General features: G+C 38.7%; 1 protein-coding gene across 2 annotated transcripts in view; it reads left to right on the top strand.

The window, feature by feature from the left end:
• The first annotated feature begins 8,589 nt into the window (after positions 1-8,589).
• zgc:113516 (uncharacterized protein LOC541449 homolog) overlaps positions 8,590-21,456 on the top strand; it is a 36,981-nt gene continuing 24,114 nt past the window's right edge. Inside the window, exons 1-7 of one of the 2 annotated variants that reach the window (XM_051104764.1) lie at positions 8,590-8,869; positions 11,210-11,472; positions 11,742-11,876; positions 14,032-14,180; positions 15,684-15,767; positions 15,870-16,030; positions 20,937-21,010. In XM_051104764.1, the coding sequence (XP_050960721.1) occupies positions 8,723-8,869; positions 11,210-11,472; positions 11,742-11,876; positions 14,032-14,180; positions 15,684-15,767; positions 15,870-16,030; positions 20,937-21,010 (1,013 nt within the window). In that variant the 5' untranslated portion in view covers positions 8,590-8,722. Of the gene's footprint in view, positions 8,870-9,032; positions 9,136-11,209; positions 11,473-11,741; positions 11,877-14,031; positions 14,181-15,683; positions 15,768-15,869; positions 16,031-20,936; positions 21,011-21,456 lie in introns of those variants that run through there. The other variant, XM_051104765.1, reaches the window with a different exon arrangement.

Below are 21,456 nucleotides of genomic sequence, written 5' to 3'. Positions count from 1 at the left end.
TGTCATGCCACAGCCAAGGAAATCATCCGTGAACACACCCCTCTGCTATGGATGTCACTGGTTCCACTGTGGATATCTCTGCTCCTGTCTGCTCTACCTGCTCTGCCTGCCTCGCCATGGCTTCCTGTTCTGCCTGCTCTGCCTGCCTCGCCATGGCTCCCTGCTCTACCTGCTCTGCCTGCCCCGCCATGGCTTCCTACTCTGCCATTGCTCCACGGCCCAGGCCCTCCAGTGTTTCACGGTCTGCCACTGCTCCACGGCCCTGGTCCTCCAAGGTTCCACTGTCTGCTATTGCTCCACGGCCAAGGACCTCCAGTGTTCCACTGTCTGCCACAGCTCCACGGCCCTGGTCCTCCAAGGTTCCACTGTCTGCTATTGCTCCATGGCCCAGGACCTCCAGTGTTCCACTGTCTGCCACAGCTCCATGGCTCAGGTCCTCCAGGGTTCCACTGTCTGCCACAGCACCACGGCCCTGGTCCTCCAAGGTTCCACTGCCTGCCACAGCTCCACAGGATTCTGTAACGCCACGCCAGCAGAGGGAGCCCTCACCCGCTGACTGACTTTTGTTGCTCCCTCTGCTGCTTCATTGGTAGCTTCCTGTTTGGTGGCAATAAAAGGAGGCCATTTTAAACAGGAAGTTGCGAAGTATTGTTTTGCTATTGCGGACTCTACCAAGCGTTTTCCCTGTTTTGATTGTTTTGGTTTTGTTTCTTGCCATTGTTTTACTTTGTTTTTGCCATTGTCTTGTCTGTTCTTTGCCATAGTTTTGCCAAGTTTCACAGCTCTGTTAATTTGTTACTTTTCGGACTGCTCTCTCTGGTTTTTGGACTGTGCCTGTTTTATGGACTACGATATTGTTTTGTCTTCGTCACTCTGTTTGTTGGATATTGACCCTGCCTGTTTGACTACGATCTGTTTATTAAAGCTCGCACATGGATCTTATACGCTTCCTATGAGTCCTCATTACAAATATACAGTTTTGTCATGATTAGATTAGGATCTGTTTGTAATATGGTGAAGTAAACTTAGGCGTCCCAGCTGAACGGACGGGTGATGGGTGAAAAGTCTTTTAAGAATATTATTTTCTTTAATTCTTTTACCATACATTTAAATCCTAGTGTTGGTGGGGAGAGAGCTAGAGTAAGGGAGCGTTAGAGAGAGAGAGAGAATTTGAATTTTAAAACTCAATTTTATTACAAAACAATTAAAAACATGATTACACAACAGAATAGATTATCTCTACACAGTAGAGAAAGGGGGGGGGGATTTACAACAGACTGTTGAAAGTCAATACACCATCAATGATGTTACAAAGAACATTTTTTACACACCATCTTTGTTCAAAAAGCATAAAGTTTTTTGTTGCTTTATAGTAATGAAAGTCAACTAAAACTCTTGACTTAACCAAGATTGAAAAGAGCATTGTAACATCTGTGTCCACATTTCCTTCCATTCTTCTTTTTCTACTTAAATAAATTGCCATTTTCGCTTGGCCTAGCAAGAAGTTGAGCAATTGACATTCAAAGGAACGTTTCCACAAATAAAAGTTTCCATAGAAAACAATTAATCAAAACACATAAACAGATCATGTAACAAAGAAAATAAAGACCTTAATCTGCTACAGTGCATAAAAGCATGAAACACTGTTTCTCTTTGTAAACAAAAAAGACATTTGTGATTGACTTGATTTATTATTGAGACAAACGCGTTGACAGCAATAATACCGTGTAAGACTCTCCACTGTAAATCGCCTGTTTTTTTACATAATGGTCACTTATAAAGTGCTCCCCACTCAGGTCTGACATTCTCACTTAAATGTAAAACATAGCACCAAGGTGTATCTATTTTTCCATCAAGACTCTTCTTATTAAAAACTTTTACACAACACCTGTACATTGTTTTACTAGATGCTCTTCTTTCTCCCGACAAAATTAAATTATTACACCTTAAAAGAAACCCATTACACATCTCCAGATCAGGAACCAAACACAGTCCTCTTTCACCAGCTGAATCCGCCCTTCTATAAAGTCTTTGATGATTCTGAGTTCTGCTTCAGTGATGTTTTCCTTCCACTTTGTCAACAGCTGAGTTGTTACTCTTATTGATTTCAGATTCAGCTTTTCCGCCATTGCTTTGTCATTTGAAAGTTCAGGTCCAGTAATGTGAATAAGTCTCTCAAGAGTGATGACATGGTACTTGATAAGCAAGTCCGTCAAAACAGGAAAGAAATTTTCGCTTGACACATCCAAACGTGAACCAAAAATCAGCGGTTCCTGTAGAGTCGAGTACAAAGAGTCAGTCTTTTCACCTCTCGACACTTTAAAATGTGACCACACCTTAAACAAGTTACTATAATAAATGGGTAACTTAGATAAAACCAATTTCTTGGGATCCATCCAAAACAAGGACTTGTCTAGGCCCAAACCTCCACAACGCTTTAAAATAATGGAGGCAGCCAAACTCCAGTTTTCATTAACAGGAGTATTAATAAACCTTTGTACAAAGTTCAGTCTAAAATCTGCCGCTCTACTCTGCAAATGAATCAGGCCTTGTCCCCCTTCATCTTTAGACAAAAATAACACACTTTGTGGGACCCAGTGTAAATTATCCCAAAAAAAATTAACCAGAATGGATTGAACTTTTCTTAAAAGAAGTGGCGGAGGATCAATGCAAGTCAACCGCACAAGCAAAATGCTTCATCTGCATTGACTGAGAAAACAGGTGTGATTGAAGGGGAAACTGTTAGAGAGGAGTTGCCTGCGACATCTGATGCTGTTGGGCAGAACAGTGCAGAAACATCCAAAGATGTAAACCCAACAGATTCATCAGCTGTTGCAGCAGCTTCAAAACAAATGAGTGGTAAAGGACTGACAGTAATGGCTATAGATGAAGCTCCTGTAGTGAATAAGACGCAGTCAACTGATGGTTTAGGAGACGTGCAGAATTCTGATAAGAGTCAAGATATGGAGTTGGAAGGAGATCAGGATCTAAAAGAACAGGATGAGTGTGTTTTTAAGAGACCACAAAAAAGGAGAATGAAGCAGCGTCACTACAGTAAACCAAAAAGAGCAGAAAATGTTGATCTAAGTCAAACTGATACTGAGAGCGAAACCGATCTTTCTGAATGTAGTGTTTCCTTTGATCATTCCCAAGATGAGTCAACTACTCAATCTTACACTGTAGATGACATTAAGCTCTTTTTAAGAGTGACTAAGAATGTAAGAAATGCGCGCATTTGACTCACCAGGTGACTCAACCGCACACTTCCCATGAGTCCCGTTACATGAACTTGTGATGCAAAACCCTAAACACAAGAAAGCAAAAGTTAAGCACATCTGCAACACGGCTGTCATTGTTTACACACAATAATTCAAAATTCTTCACACTTGTTTCTAAATATTTAAATATACAAATACAGTCATGTGAAAAAGTTAGGACCACCCTTTTGAATTTCATGGTTTTCTGTCTCAGGACATAATAAAAAATTATCTGGTCCTTGGCAGGTCTTAAAATTTGGAAAATAAATGCTCGGGTAAATATCATCACATGACATATCACACAGTTTCATTATTTATTTATAGTTTTTTCTGATGGCTTAAGCACATTTTTTGTAACTATTAGCTATTTTTGCAAAACTCTACACACAAATAAGACCCTTCACCTAATCAGCAAAACATTGTAGTTTTCTTGCAAAAGCTAATAAACCTTGCTTAACTCTTCAAACCTTTGTAAAAATGGTATTTTCGTATAAAACAGTTAACACAAGCCATCACATTAATAAGCACACAATGCACCAACTACACACTGATAGTATGAATAAAAAACACATCTGGCTTTTGCTTTCTCTGTGCACAAGGTAGGCTATGTCAGTTTGAGGTCATACTTTTGTCATAGTTCTGTAAACATAGAGGGATCCAAACTTCATGTACTGGTGTTTATTTACACACATCAAAACAAACACAAGTGTTTTTTTCCAAGTCAAAACAAAATAGTAATTTCACTGAGGAAAAAAAAGAAATCAGTCTACATCGTGTCGTCTCTCTGGGTCCGGCCACAAAATTTTGTCTACATCACATGCAATGTCCTCTAGTCCAAGGCACCGGGGAAAATATCTTCTGGAATGGCGTATCCAGGCCTGACATGATGCCTGGTCAATATCCCCACATGCCTCCTCCATTGCCTGTAAAAGGGCTATGTGTTGATGGGGATGTTGGTCATAGACCTTCCAGCGCCAGGCAGAGAAGAATGGAGAGTATGGGGGAGGTTGAGTACAGTGAAGAGTGGGTGATCTGTAAACCAGTTGCAGACCAAAGCAGCCCTATGGAAACTAAAATTGTCCCATATGATGACGTATCTGGTCTGCTCTGGTCTCTGAACATTAGTGAGCATGTCATGTATGGTGTCCAGGAGTGTAATGTGTGCAGTGTTATATGGGCCCAGGGTTGCATGATGGTGAACAACACCATTTTGACTTATAGCTGCACACATAGTTATGTTACCACCACGTTGTCCTGGGACATTGATTCTGGCACGGTGTCCAATAATGTTCCTGCCACGTCTCCTTGTCTTAGTGAGGTTAAAACCAGCCTCATCCACAAAAACTTGCTCATGACCCATGACATCTGCCTCTAGCTCCATCACTCTCTAGACAAGACAAAACAAATTCAGCACAGCGGGCCCATGCACAGCACTACAGTATGCACTTCCAGATTCAGTACCAATGATACTATAGCTTACCTACACATAGTCATATCGCAGCTGTTTTACACATTCACTGTTTCTTTCAAAAGGTACCCTGTAGATTTGTTTCATTTGGATTCTGTTGCGGGCAAGTACACAACCTAATACAGAAATGCTCACATTGTGTATGTTTTGGAAGGTGGTGTCATCCTCAATTATGCGCTGCTGAATTTCACGTAGCCTTATGGAATTATTTGCAATCACCATATTGACTATATGGGTTTCTTGTTCTGCAGTGAACATTCTTCCTCTGCCCCCAGCATCTGGTCGTCTAGCAATTCTGTAAAGTAACAATTTCAGTATTTTTACATCTATGGTATTGTTGTGTTTCTCATTAGAATATGCAGTGCTACAAATCTTAGTGCAAAGTGACTGTACTAACCGATTCTCATTTCGAAATGTCCTTATGATGCTTGCTACAGTGTAGCAGTGTAGTTCAGCCTAAAATTAGGCTGAACCTGTTGGCCAGCTTCCCTCAGGGTCATTCCATGGTTGATTACATGGTCCACTATTGTAGCTCTGATGTCATCAGCAATTCTATTTCTTACTCTTCTTACCCTTCCTCTTCCCCCTCCTCGTCCTCCTTTTGCTCCTCCTTGTCCTCTTCATCTAACTTCACCTCCTTGTCCTTGTCGTCCTCTTCCTCCTACTTCTTCACCTCCACGTCCTCTTCCTCGGCCTCCTCTAATTCTCACTCTTCTCACTCTTCCTGCTCCCTCCATTGTACTCCACACGGACAGCTTACCTGTAGCTTATTTATAGTGCTTAGGCTGATTGCAAAGTGAACTAATTATCTAAAACAGTTTTCACATGTGACAGTGTGCCAGACAGTTGGCAAACTAGTGTAAATAATAGCCATAAATGTGTATAGTTTTGGTAGGAGTGTGTTGATCGTCTGGAAATTGAGAGTAAAGCAGTGAGTTGTGTTTACAGTTCCGCAAAAAGAGTGCTGTGCAGTGGATTGTACCTACAGTTTTGCAATGTGTGTTTTACAAAATTGCAAACTGAGTGCAAAGCAGTGTTTGTGCTTTTAGTTTTGCAAACTCAGTGAGTGGTTTTGCTATAAGTATTTAAGCCATCAGAAAAAAACTGTAAGAAAAATACAGCCAAGAGGAAAAGGCCATGTGTGACAAAGTTAGGACACCCTGTGAGTCAGTTACCTGTAGATCTACTTTTAGCAGTAATAACTTGAAGCATTCATTTTCTGTGTGACTTTATCAGTCTCTCGCATCGTTCTGGAGGAATTTGCACCACTCTTCTTTTCAACGTTGCTCCAGTTTATTGAGGTTTGTGGGCATTTGCTTATGCACAGCTCTCACCACAGCATTTGAGTCAGGATGAGCTCTGGACTTGGACTGGGCTATTGCAACACCTTGATTCTTTTCTTTTCAGCCATTCTGTTGTAGATTTGCTGGTGTGCTTGGGATCATTGTCCTGTTGCATGACCCAACTTTAGACATTGGACAGATGCCCTCGCATTTGACTCTAGAATACTTTGATATACAGAGGAGTTCATGGCCAACTCAATAACTGTGAGGTGCCCAAGTGCTGTGGCAACAAAACAAGCTCAAAATTATCAGCCCTCCTCCAGCATGCTTGTCTTTTGGTATGAGGTGTTTGTGCTGATATGCTCTTTAGGTTTTCACCAAACTTGGCGTTGTGCATTATGGCCAAACATCTCCACTTCTGTCTCGTCTGTTCAAAGGACATTATTCTAGAAGACTTGTGTTTTACTCAGATACAACTTTGCAGACCTAAACTGTGCTGCAATGTTTTTGTTTTTTTTTTTTAGATGGAAGAGGCTTTCTTCTGCCAAGCCTTCCAAACATGTCATTTTTGTCCCATATTTGTCCCATTTTCTAATGGTATTGTCATACTTTATGATTTAACATGTTAACTGAGGCCTGTGGAGTTTGAGGTGTAGTTCCTGGGGTGCCTTCCATTTCTCTGAACTTTACACGGTCTGATCTTGGGGTGAACTTTCTGGGACGTCCACTCCTGGAAGGAGAGGTGTCTGTTTTAAATGTCTTCCACTTGTGAATAAACTTCAAATTGTTTGGAAATGGCTGTATTACTCTTCTCAGATTGATGGCAGCAACAATTGCTTCTCTAAGATGATTGCTGATGTCTTACCTCCTTGGCATTGCGTTAACACACACCTGAAGGCTCCAGACCAGCAAACTGCCGAAGCTTATGCTTTTATAGAGGCGCTCAGACTGGCTGATGATTCTGGCTGATGAAGGTATTTGATTAGCAGTTCTTGACTGTTATTTACCCTCTTAATTCCAATGTTAACAGTAAGGGTGTCCTAACTTTGTCACATGACTGTATAAGCCAGTCCAAAGTGCACAGAAGGCATGGGTGCATCTGTCAATCTGAGAGGTATGGAAGAGTGTGAATACGAGTGTGAATACATAGGGAACCGGGGTCTGAGCCAACTCAAAGAATGGGAATGAGGTCGAGCGTGTGTGTCCTTACCACAACATGGATTTTTAGAAAGTGCACAGAGACTAGCGTGCGCACTTACTACAACATGGATTTTAGAAAGTGAACAGAGATTTAGCATGGTTCTGCATGTACAGAGTGCTTATCATGGAGTTCTGGGGAGCGGAGAATTTAACCCTCAAGAAGAGGGGAAATTCTGAACAACCCTCTGAAGTGGGGAAGCATAGCCGAGTTAATCATGAAACAGTCTATGGGGAAGGTTGGAAGAAGGCCAGACCCCCTAACATTGCTGTGGAGCCCACAGAGCAGAGAATTCAACTCTTCAGGATTGGAGAGAAACCCAGGTGCTCAGAAGGGGGGGCAGCATGCCTAAAAGGTGATCCCCTAGGGTGAGGAGAGCACTGCTAAGCTCATCTTGCAAAGAGAGGCCTAACTACCTGAAGTTGCCAACTCACAGAGCTCTGGGGAGCAGAGAGCTCAACTCTCAGGATGAGAGGGAAACTCAAACGCTCAGGGGGAAGCAGCATGTTTGTAAGTGACCCTCGGAGTGAGGGGAGCACTGCCGAACTCACCATGAGAGCAGCCTCAAGGGGAGGGTGGAGAAAGGGCCTGACCCCTTGGCATGGCTGCACGGTGGATCCCACAGAGCAGAGAATCCAACTCTCAGGATAAGAGAGAAACTCCTGTGCTCAAAAGGGAGCGACATGCTCATAAGTGACCCTCCATGGTGAGGGGAGCAGTGCTAGCTCAACCAAGAACCAGCCTACCAGGGAGGCAAAAAGTGGCCCAACAACCTGGCGTGACTGCTAATCGGAGCTCTAGAGAGCGGAGGCTCAAGTCTCAAAATAGGTAGCACTGCAAAGCTTAACCAGCCAGAGGGCAACCTAACAGGGAGGCAGAGAATGGCCTAACAGACAGGGGCGTTTCTACGTGGTGGCCAGGGGTGGCACTGGCCCCCCCCTGAAATCTGTCTGGCCACTCCAGGTGTAATAGAATACAATGCAGGTGGCGTCGCTTGCGAGGGTGCGGTTGTCTGGGTGTGCGGGTCTGGAGATGAGGTTGCATGTCTGCAGCCAGACCCTTCTCGAAAATTGAGTGTTTACTGTTGCCCTTTTGCATAATTGTTGCACTATTTCCTATCTAATACTGTACAGCCACATTGTCACAATCTGTATTGTTAAATGCACTATATAAATAAAGGTGACTTGACTGGAATTAAAGATTATGTGTATAAGCAGTTCAGAAAAAAAAAAAAAAAAAACTGTAAAAACCAAAAACTTTTTTAGACTAGGGTTAATAAGTAAACTCTTCACTAACTAACCAACAAAGTTGCCTGTTGAACATTGCACTTTGATAAACCCTCAGATGTGCTGAGTCACTGAATAAATACAGGGGTCCTGCAAACCTGAACCAAGAGTCCACCTGACACTGTGTCGATAGACAACTGAGATAAGATCGTCACGCTGACAACCCTAAAACAAAGTTTCCTTAAGCTGTCATTTAACTGATAAGAATTATCAGAAGCTAATTAAAAAGAATGGAAATTAAAAGGTATCCAAATAATGGGTGTTGTGAGAGATTACATTTAGATGTTTGTGTTGATGAGCGCACCCCTCGGGATGGGATATTAAAACTTCTTAAGGAACTCAGGCCAGAGTGGAAACCAGAAGATATTCAGATCAAGGCAAGTCCATTATTAAAATTAAATACAGTTCATGTTTTAAAATAATTTAAAACTTTATTTTAAAATATTTGGATTTAGTTGTGTGTTTTATGTATGAAGTGTTGAGACCTATATTGACTGAAAGACAGTTTTTGTTTTGTTTTGTTTTGTTTAATCTCTTGTTTTCTTTTCACTTATTTCTGTTGAAGACGAAAATACAATGATTGATACAATACAAGGATAAAATACTTTTATCCAAACTGACTTGACTTGACATTGCATTCAAGGTAAAGGCTACATATGATCAGTTACATTTCATATGAATTATGGTGCTGCTACTGTGATGGTCCATTTGATCTACAGAAATTTAATTAGTTAAAATTAAATTTGTTCATCACAGTTGTGTTGCATAAAGTGCTACATTACATTTAATGAATGGCTTTAATATGTCTCAGAAACATTGTTTGTAAAGTTAGCATTAAGCTCTTTTGTAGTTCTTTATTGACGTGCACAAAGAAACAGAAACAGGTTCATTGCGTAATGTAAATAATAAATGTAAAGAGTAATTCTTGCATTCTGGCATTCTTGAAAAAGTTAAAATATAGCCATGCATTCCAGGCCACAGGATCCAAACAGATGTTTTCCACTGGTAAAATGTTCATTCTCCTAGGGCAATTAAGTCATTTTAGTGGTTGGAACTTAACACATGCAGACTAAAAAAAAAATTAAAGGTACAGATATAACATTACCCTGCATAGGAAATGAAAGCTATTGCAACAGCTGACAAAATGTGTGTGAATAATGGATAGTATTTGATTTATGTTCTGAAATATAAAAAAAAAGCAATAGTGATTGATACAAACAAGGTCAAATTAATGCATGGGCTTACGGGGGCATGTGCCCAAGGCACTTTCCCAGAGGATGGCCCATCTTAAATACTGCTCCCCAACCCTTGGGTGCCTTTAAATCGATCTGTGCATCACCACATCACCTCCGGCCCTGGATACAAGCAATTTCCCCCCCTAGTTTAGCCGTAGTCAACTAACATCACTTTACCCATTACACAATACACAGGGAGAAAAGATTAACAAGCGTCTGGAATGGGAAGAAAGGGTCTCTCAGAAATTAAGTCAGAGAGGAGAACTTTTGTAACTGAATGCATATGGCCACTGGAACAAATCAGAAGCATCACCTGATGTTGAAAGAGAGTGTCCATCACTGATGATGCAAACGTCTATGTTTATTACCCTATACACATTGTACAGTAGGACTGCATATACAAATTAGTACAAGGCTATTTTAAAAAAGATCACTCGTCAAATAAATTAATAATCATTGTAACAGTAATGAAGGCAATAACCGACAATAATGATAGAAACAATTGTCACGTTTAGATATATGGTTTCTGCCAAAAAGCAAGAAAAGTGGAAAGCAATGTCTCAACCACTGCAAAAAGAATTAGTTTTACAGATTGAAATAGCTTTGAAATCTGCCAATAGAAAAGGTATTCTAAAAGATCTTCCCTTAAAAGACTATTGGTCTCGTGCATTTAAATAAGTTCTTTAAATAAAATTATTTAGCGCCAAATTTGCACTCGTATTTCTGCTAATAACTTTTAAATCATTAGATCTAGAAACAGATTTTTTACTCTCTCTCTCTCTCTGATTCCTTTGGTATCCCTGAATGCATACCAACATGTACATTTCTACAGGTCAAGATTTTGAGCAATTTTGATTTATTATTATTATTATTTATTTATTTTTTTTTTTTATTTATTTTTTTTGTTTTGTTTTTTGTTTTATTTTTCGTCTCATCCTAGACAGTTTGGCCAATTTTCACCAAAATTGGCTCAGATCATCTTCAGATAATGCAGGCAAAATTTTTCGATAGACCAGACCATTCAGTGTGTTAACAAATTTGATGAAGTTTGTGCAAAAATGGACTTGAGGCTATATCTTTGCAACACCTTAGCAGATTCTGACTGATTTGTACGTATTATACCAAGCATGACCTGAGGGCACATGAGAAGTTTTGGCAATTACTAGTCACAGAAAAAAAAAAAAAAAGATAATAAATAAATAAATAAATACATAAACTTTTTGGTCAAAGTTTGGTAAAAAAATAATAAGTTTGGTCTCATGGTTACATACCAAATATGAACATTTTCATTTTTCTATGTTGGCCTTTTTGGCGTCAGCCATTTTGAGTTGGAACTTCCAACAGCAGAGCTGGAGAACCCTGGTCTTTACTGAGTAATTAAAGACAGCTCCTTCATTTTACTTTGATTGTTCTTGGCTCCTTAATTGCTGCTTGCAACTATATTTATTATTATTATTATTATTATTATTATTATTATCCTAGGCTTTCACTGAGGGCATCACTAACCAATTAATGGGCTGCTATGTGGGGTCTCTGATACAAGGCCCTGTTTTACTGGTGAGGGTTTATGGGCAGATGACTGAGCTTTTTATGGACCGAGATAAGGAAATGGAGATGTTCCAGGTCCTACACAAACATGGCTGTGGCCCGGAACTGTACTGCAGTTTCACCAATGGTATCTGCTATGAGTTCGTCAGAGGAGTCGTACTGGACGACATACTGCTCAGACAGCCGTCTGTTTACAGGTCTGAGCCTTTACCGCAAACACACATACACACCAAAATGTATTAACCTGTTGACACTGTGGATCACTAGGAATATATTGTTTAATTAAATTTTCATATTTATTGATTGAGTGGTAATAAATGTTACTAAAAGCTCTCCTGTCGCAACATGGCTGATTGTGGGTAGTTTTGGCTACCTTAAATACTTTAGCAAAATGATAGCTAATGTTTTTATTGGTATTTCAGTTTCTCAATATTCTTAATTGAAATTGCCTTTCCACTGGATGCAGACTGATCGCAAGAGAAATGGGGAAAATCCATTCAATAAAGTCTGGAGAAACTGGAAACAGTTCACCCGTTTTGTGGTCTAGATTGTCCCAGTTCCTCGATCTGGTCCAGAGGTCTGGTGCTCCTGAACAGCAAAAGTAAGTGAACCTGAGTGTTGTAAAACGGTAATTACAAACAAAAATATCTAACTCTTTGCTAAATAAACTAATTTTGCTGTCCACCACCAGCATTTTTGATCCTTTTCACAAAAATTTCATGGCCCCCAGAATATTTTGTTGTATGAATGTCTGAATATGCAATATTTCAACAGAAAGAACAGAGCCTTTGCATAAATAAATAAATGAATGAATAAATAAATAAATAAACACATACATACATACAGACATACATAACGTGGTGGACAGAATTATTGACACCCTTGGTAAATGTGAACAAAAAAGCCTATAAATTTAAATCTGCTGTAACGTGGGGTTGTTTTGGGGTTTGTTTCATGTTCTTGTTTTCATGTCTTTTATTTTGTAGTTTGATTCATACTGTTTGTGTCTTGCTTCCCTTGCCCTCATGTATTCCTGCCATTGGTCCTCTGTTCTATGTGTCATGTTCTGATTGGTTATTCTTATCATGTGTCTGTTTGCCCATTGGTTGGTTTGTGTCATGTGCTCCTCTTTGTTTGGTATAAGTAGCCCTCATGTTGCCATTGTCTCTTGTAGTGTAATGAAGTGTAACCTACTGTTGGTGAGTTTCTGTTCTCGTTCATGCCTGTTTTCATGCCACGCCAAGTCTGTTCATGCAGGGTCACAGGCAGGGTCGAACATCGGCAAACATGTATATGAGAACAAGACACAAGAGTAATCCAAGACAGGCGAGGGTCGATCAGCGGCAAACGTAATCCAAAGGACGAGGAAAACAGATAATCCAAATACACAGGCTAGAGCAGAGTCCAAAACGACAAGGCAAAGGGTTACATCCATGACAGGCGAGAAGTCCAGGACAGGCGGAAGGCAGACAAGACGATATAACCAGGCTAGAAAACAAGACTAGGAGAAACTAACTAGAAACACGACTGAACTAGACTAAGGATAAACAAGGTGGTTCCGTACAGCAGCTAACACAAACAGAGTGCTAAACGCAATGCAATACTCAGCCACCAGGAAAAGGAAGTCCAAGGCTTATATAGAGTGTTTGATTGGATGCAGCTGTGTGTGTGTAATCAGTGCAACAGATGATGGGGAATGTAGTCCAGGGTGTGGTGCAACAGTCTGTGTAATGTGAATGTCAATGGAATGAGTGGGCGACATCTGGTGGTAGGCCACCGGCCAGATTCGTGACACATGTTGATACTCTCTCCTTTTCAGTTTACCCCATTCATTTTCTATAGGGTTCAGGTCAGGGAACTAGGATAGCCATGGCAGAAACTTGGTTTTGTGCTCAGCGATACATTTTTGTGTTGGTTTTGATGTTTGTTTTTGGATCATTGTCCTGTTGCACTGTAAAAAACAATTTGTTGAGTCAACTTCAAAATAATTTGTAACCTGGCTGCCTTAAAAAGTTCAGTCAACTCAAAAAAAGTTTATTCAACTTGAAATGTTAAATTATACTAAGTGACAACTTAGATATTTGAGTTGAGTCAACTTAAACATTTTAAGGCAGCTGGGTTACTTACCCATCTGTCAAGTTTAGCAAACACAAATATCTAAGTTGTTACTTAGTACAACTTAACATTTCAAGTTGACTAAACTTATTTTAGTTGACTGAACTTAAAATTTTAAGGCAGCAGCATAACAAATTATTTTAAGCTGACTCAACAAATTGTGTTTTTTACAGTGTGGAAGATGCAAACATGGCCCATTATAAGATTTCTAGCAGAGACAGTCAGGTTCACATCAGATGTATATTCTTTGTTTTTTCTCATCTCAAAAGGGTTAATACTGCAGATTTATTATTACAGGCTTTTTTGTTCACATGTACTAAATGTGTCAATAATTCTGTCCACCACTGTACATGCACACATACATTAAAAAAAAAAAAAAAAAAAAAAAAAAAACGGAATGATGATCAAAACATAAATGGAGTAAATCGCTTCTATCAACACACCCCTAAAGCTTCACAGTCCTAAACCACTTCCTATTTAGGCAGTTACATAGTAAAACTTAAAATGCACCTTTAAAACATCAAATTCATGACTAATTAAACTGCATAGAGTCATTGCTGGTTCGCAAATTCTTAGGACAGCTTTCATCTACAACTCAGCTCTGCCAAAATATTATTAATTTTTACACATATGTTCCTTAGATCCAGTACCCATGTGGAGGCACCTTGCCTAAAAATTATCATCAAAGAGATGGAGGAACTGAAGAGTCATCTTACCCACATCAACTCCCCAGTAGTACTATGTCATAATGATCTCCTGACTAAAAATGTCATCTATAACCAAGAAGAGGGTGACTAATATTATATTAATATTAGAATGGTCAATTTTGAGTTTGTTTTAATTACGCCTTTCTTTAGGTGCAAATTAAGATTTTGGCCATAATACAGAGGTCTGCTACTGGACTCAAGCCTAAAAACCTGTTGTGTTGCATTTCAGTTCGAGTCAGTATTCATTGACAAATTTGTATTAAATAAGAAAAAAAGTATATAATTATTTTCATTTTAACACAACTTGTTTTGTGCACACTCTGTGTCTCTTGCACTGTCTCTTTCTCATACACAAACACACACACACTGAGGTCTTAGCTAGCTGAATATACATAAATCCTTTGTAATTACCCCTAGACAGGTGGTGCTGGGGTGAAAGCAGTTTCAGATAGAATACTCAGCAGTGATTACTGGCTTACAGCAAAAACTGAAGCAAATGTTACAGATATAAAAGAGCACACAAACTCACTGGCTGAGAGAAAACATATGGTTATGCAATATGCAAAGTGATTGACTGGAGGATTACATATCAATATTATGATTTTCTTGACTGAATTTCAAGCCACTTTAATTTGTGCATAACGCACTGTATGCAGTTACTATTTGGTGCATTTAGCTCTACTGTAATATGAAACCATAATGAATTACACAATCCCTGCAGAATTTTTTTTGCTATTCCTTGATCACAGAATTGAATGCAAAATCAAATTTTTTTTTGCTTAATTCAGAGGAGCCTACAATTTTTCTAAATTCCCACAAATTGTGGGCCTAGATTCGTGTGATCACAATTTCTATATGTGCTGTTACTTCTGCGATGCATGTGCTCCCACTGTAAAATGTGCACTCTCTCTAACACATGCACAGACCCAAACTGAGCAAAATATTATTTATATGGCCAAAAATGTAACTTAATGTGATTTTAAAACAGTATACAATTCAACAGTATAACAGTATATAAAAGTATACAATCCAGTACACCTACATAGATGATTGCGAGGTGAACAAATAAATGTTCCTCAATTGCCTGTTATTTGTGTAATTTTAACATGATTTTGCTAAGTGCTAAATGCTAACAATTTTGCTCAAGTATTAGAGATTTTTTTAACATGATCATGTTGATCATTTAGTCTTTCGAAATTCATGTATACATATGACACAGTAGGCTTTATAGGGTTAAGAGGACAACACTTAGGTTTCTCTCATTGTTCTCTTTTGGAAAAATTACAGAGCCCTATTGTTGTTGAGGTCAGAAAAGTAATACAAATTTTAGAACAATGTTGGCTTTGCTATTTTTTCCACTGCATGACAACACAAGAAACACAACAAATACTGCCACACATTTTGAGAAAAGCTGCCGCAAACATTTTAAGCTTCCAAAATCAGAAGAAGAAAAAAAAAACACACCTGTAAAATCCTGGACGGACTGATTATACACTGAATGATCAACACTCATTAACACATTGTAATTTATTTAATGTTTTGTACTGTTTAAATTGACTCATTAATTTTTTCCCCCTTAATTGTAGGCACAGTAAAATTCATTGACTATGAATATGCAGATTTCAATTACCAAGCGTATGACATTGGAAACCATTTCAATGAATTTGCAGGTACAAATAAAAAAAAAAACATCTATAACCAACATTAAAATATATGATTTTTGCTACTGTCTATCTAACACGCTTACAGATCATTTGTTTTTCATTTTTGAGGTATCAGTAATGTTGACTCCAGCCTATACCCTAGCTGTGAACTTCAGTTTGATTGGCTTACGGCTTATCTGGAGAGTTTCAAGTGGTTTAATGGTGTGGATTCAACTGTCACCAAGAAAGAGGTCCAGGAACTTTATGTACAAGTCTGCAAGTTCTCCTTGGTGAGTGTTTGGGGGAGGCCAAGGGAGGGGCTAGATTAACAGTTATGAAGTTGGCAAAAATGTATGTATATATATCATGGGCGTCGGAAGCAAAATAAATATTAGTAAAAATAAATCACTGGAGTATATGCCATTTTCTGTAGTCTGGTGCCTTTTATGATGTATATTGCCTCTATCTAGTAATGTGACAACACTACAAAAGACGGTTGTTAAAACATGTTTCCACTGGCGTAAGCGGTAAAGCAAATAGTTATCGTTTTTTGACACAAACGACCGGAGTTCGCGTCCGCCTGTTGCCGAAATCGGTCTTTTGCTTTTTCACGTCATTTTACATCGGAAAGTCATTTGTTTTCAATAAAAATAAAAATGAAGGAAATAATCGAGTATCGGGTAGCCTTAGGTGTATCTGAGCAGCAGATACGCTCAGATGCTTTGTTTACTTTGCTGTGTTACAGGAGTACAGTAGGCGTGAATATTCCCTAAACACACCCAGTATAGACAGTGATGCGGCCAGGACCATGGTGCTTGCTTCCTTTTAAATATGTTTGATGATTGCGCCTGATGTGTCCGCACACGCTCCACCCCAGAGTTTGTGGCTCAGTGGTTGAGCACTTGCCCGCCACACATTAAAGTCTAGGTTCAAATCCCATCTTTTACGGGGCAGCCGTGGCCTAATGGTTAGGGAGTTAGGCTTGTAACCGAAAGGTTGCGGGTTTGAGTCCCAGGTCCGGCAGGGATTGAAGGTGGTGGGAATGAATAACCAGCGCTCTCTCCACCCTCAATACCACGACTGAGGTGAGTCCCTTGAGCAATGCACCGATCCCCCAACTGCTCCCCAGGCACTGCAGCGATAGCAATATGGCTGCCCACTGCTCCAGGTGTGTGTTCACGGTGTGTGTGTGCACTTGGATGGGTTAAATGCAGAGCACAAATTTCAAGTATGGGTCACCATACTTGGCCACACGTCACGTCCTTTCCTTTCCAGATGCTGCCTGTTCATACGTGTGAGCATAGAGCTTAATCTATATCTCTATCATATCTATATATATATGACGAGTTCAAAGGCCATCTTGGTCAAAAATTAGATAATAATACTGAGTGAATGCTCTCGATACATATTATATGTCCATCAAATACCTTTACGCCAAACTCGCTAAAATCCCAGCCTCAGCCCAATCAGAATTACTGCTACTTAGGTAGAAACCTATACATTGGAACCTGATGAAAATGCATTTTGAATTGCATCTGAACTTTTCATATATATATATATATATAAAAGCACCCCCGTAGAAAAAAAGGGCTTTTCACTGTGTTCAAAGTTTATGATTGCAGAAAAATACATGTGTTTGTACTGAACGTTTATGGAGCAACAGATTTCGTGTGAAAATAATCATACAACCTCTTTATTTTGTTTAAAAATCTCATAAATGTATGAGGTGGCAAGGGGGACCTTTTACCCCACACATGGAATTAAAGGCTCACCAGCATGGGGTAAAAGGCACACAGTATTGATACAAATACTTTAATAAAATAATGTTTTGTTGTTGTTGTTGTTTAATAATGTATAAAGTTAATACTCGTTCAAAACAGTCACTTTAGCAAAATTTGTACTATTTTCTGCGTATTTTGATAAACAAAATAATATTTTTTTGTTCAATAAGTATAATGTCATTAAAATATGTTAATATAAAACATATATTTTAAAATACAGAAAAAAAATATTTTTGAAATGTAAAGACTCTGAAAGCATTGAAGGAGATCCCGAAATCATTTAATATAGATTTACAGTAGTAACAACAAATTATATTTTATTACATGATATGATTAATAGCATGTTTTTAAATATGATGGTTTCATTCTAAACATTAGAATGTCTCTAAGATGGACACATAATATATGACATAATATATAACAATGTCATGTTAACAAATGGAAAAGTCAACCTTCTATTAATTATCATGTTAATTATTGTGTCTTTTAGCCTCAACAGCAGGAGTGTTTTTTTTTTTTTTTTTTTTTTTTACCCCAAATGCCATACTTTTACATATTCTTTCATTATTGTAAAAACTGCTGTTTTAATTATCTTAAACAAAGCTGAAAATGATTAAGAAGACCTTTTAGTGATTCTCATTTGTTACTTAAATTACATTTTTAAAAAAATCAAATATTAGATCAAGCAAGCACAGAATCGACTTTGCGCTCCTGCCCATGATCGTGTCAAGGATCAGACAAATTTGCATGTGTATGTTGAAAAGCGGATGTTTTGGAAAGTGCTGCACCATGTTTTTTTCTGCCATCTAGTGGTTTAGAGGAGATTCATATCAAAGGTGCCTTTTACCCTGGAGCGCCTTTAGCCCCGTTGTACCCGGGGTACTGTTTGTATATACATACATATAGTGCACAGCATAAATGAGTACACCACGACTACAACTTAACAAATTCACCAACTACTCTTTACTTAGAAGACATGTTAGGGTTTATTGGAGATATAATGTTCCAACAAGCCAGCTTGGTCAGTTATCAAAAAAGAATGTCAGAATTATTCAGGGAAATAAGATCTTCTTATCAAATTGATAAATTGTTGTGTTGCAAAAATGAGTACAGCCTCCTGAAAGTTACTAAATAAAACAAACAAACAAACAAACAAATAAAAAATCAACAGGTAAGTATACTGAACAGGTTTAAAGACAAGTAATTCCCTGACAGCTAAAAGTGTTATATCGCCTACTGAATCTCAGACTTCATGCTGGCAACAACGGAACCACTTCGTAGAGAACTGTCAGGAGATTTATTTCTTAGCATAAAAGAGAACAATGGTACAAGATGAATACCAAACTATTGTTTAAAGTGTAAAAAAAAATATAGTAGAAGTAACACTGACATTCAAAAACAATGGACTTGTGACAAGACTCCTGAAATAATCAGGCCTTCACTCTAAGTTTTCAATTGGTGATGAGTGAATTTTTGCTAGAAAAAGAGCAGGAGAAATACCATGCAAGTGTCTCATAGCTGACAAAAACTATGAAAAGAGTGACACTTCATCTCACAGAGTACAACACTGCCTGCAGAAGTGATATGTGTGGTTGTTTTCAATACTAGAATTACCTGCTGTAGCCAAAGCACCATAAACTCATTTAACATTTTCCAAGGCCCATATTTACAAAATACAGACTTCTGGAAATGCATATTCTAGTTTCAATCATTCAATCAAGTCAATCATTTCAGATCCACAAACATCCAAAATGTTATGGTGTTGCTAAAGAAGGAGTACAGTAAGAAGTGCCTGGGTCCCACAGTGCTGTGAGGGAGTAGTGCTTTATCAATGAATTCACACACCACTGGGTGATGTAATACAAAACTTGAAACAAAAGATGCTACCCTCTCCTCATTCCCTGCATTGTTGGACATATGACCTTTCATGCAGTGTGTCATGTAGCTGTATGTGAACATAAACTATCCGCAAAGTTGTGAAGCCGACAATGCACGATACATAAACTTATTGTCTGTCAAAAAAAGGAGTCGGTTCACAATAGCCTGAACGAGTCGTCAGGAATTCAAATCTTTTTCTGTTACGGCTGTACGTCACAAAGTAACACATTTGCATAATGTCCGCCCACGTTCTACGTCGCGAACAACTTGCCCGCCCACAAACAGTAAAATTTCCATGTGGTTTACGTCATGTCGAGAAGATGCTGTATCCTAAGTACAATGCGGGATTCACCAAAAGCTTGCTCTTAAAAGATGGATCAGTAACCAGTTTATTTGGACCGGCTTGCTCCTCTGAACCTCTACCTGTAAGTGTGATTAATAATTGATGGTTGTATTTTCTGTCAACTGTTCAAAATACGTAGTTGTGTGTTATGTGGTGTAATATTATGTCGTGTATGACAGGGGGGTGAGTAAATTATCAGGACATTTTTATTCTGAAAGTGGAGTAATCCTTTAAAACTTGTTGCTTTTATGTAATGTTACTCTGTATCATGTAAAATACATATTTAGTTGTGTGTGTGTTGTGTTCGCTCCGCGCAGCTCATAGGTCTCTGCCTAACCGGCTGACAGCTTTATCTGTTCACTCACTATTGTCCAGAAATGTGTCGATGAATAGTGAATGTTTGCCGTTGTGATTACTTGAAGTTCTGACAAAGAATAGAACAATACGTTGGTGTACAAGCTGCAGTGCTTTATCAAAACATTTCTGCATTGGGTTGACGCATGTACTATGGCTGTTTGGGTGCTGTTGTGGGCTAGAGTAACGGTGATGGGCGTTCCGTGTTTGAAATTCGCTGCACATTAAACCAATCACAAAAGACTGGGTTATCGGACCAATCACTGCAGATTAGTGTCAGCAAAGAAGTGGTTTGGACAAATGATTCGTTTTAACGAACCGTTTTGGAGTCGTTGAGCAAATAAGGTAAAAAATAAATGCAAATTATAAGACAATAAACATATTTTATGACCTTGCATGCATGTAAACTTGTTGTTGGGGACTCCCAAATCCAAAATATGAACCTTTTTTAATCCATAATAGGGGTACTTTAAGCATTCAGAAATCACACAAAATAAAATTAAGCTGTTTTATTATGATAAAACCATGGTTAATTTTTGCAAGGATTGTGATGTCCACTTGTTTGTGTTGAAATTACAGAGGCTGTAACATTTTCATTGCAAAAAGGTGGCCAAAAATTAAAGATTAAATGGATAGTTAAATTAAATGTTTGGTCAATAGATTTGATCGTCCTCTACCAGGCCTTTGGTGCCCTTTGCAGGCATTTGTAATAATATATGCAGGCATTTGTAATAAAAAGGGACCACCGGTACTGGAGGCAAATGTTTAATAGGCTAGATAGTAAGTTGTTGCCATGTTTGTAAATTTTCCAATTTAAGACTATTTAATTTTTTTCCCCAGGTGGCTCATTTATTTTGGTGTCTATGGGCTCTTCTGCAGGCAAAACATTCCACTATTGACTTTGACTTCCAGAGGTAGGTTACCCTATTTTTAAAATGATTAATCAATTCCCAAAATTTGGCAAACTAAGGGAAAATAGAACATAATTCAAATTTGGGTCTTTGTGTGAAATTTTTGTTAGAGCTATAGCACAGTGGACTGTGAACGGGTGCATGGCATATAAAATCATTTTGCTCATGGACACCTTGGTTTGAGTCTCTGTCATATCCCCCCATGTCCCATAGTCCATATAAAACCAATGCCAGGTACAGTGTTTCATGTCTGAGCTCATCTGTAATGTGGTCACACCTACACACAGTGCAGGCAATTCATATGGTGATTAGGGGTGGGAATCAAAGGGTACCTCACGATACAAATCACGATACATGGCTCATAATACGGATAATATCATGATACAGCGATTCTGTGATAATGAATATAATGCTAGACAATCCTATAATGATACATCACAATATATGTC

The sequence above is a fragment of the Labeo rohita genome, unplaced genomic scaffold (genome assembly GCF_022985175.1).
Source record: "Labeo rohita strain BAU-BD-2019 unplaced genomic scaffold, IGBB_LRoh.1.0 scaffold_79, whole genome shotgun sequence".
In the NCBI taxonomy this organism is placed as follows: Eukaryota; Metazoa; Chordata; class Actinopteri; order Cypriniformes; family Cyprinidae; genus Labeo; species Labeo rohita.
This window is presented reverse-complemented; position numbering and strand designations above follow the sequence as displayed.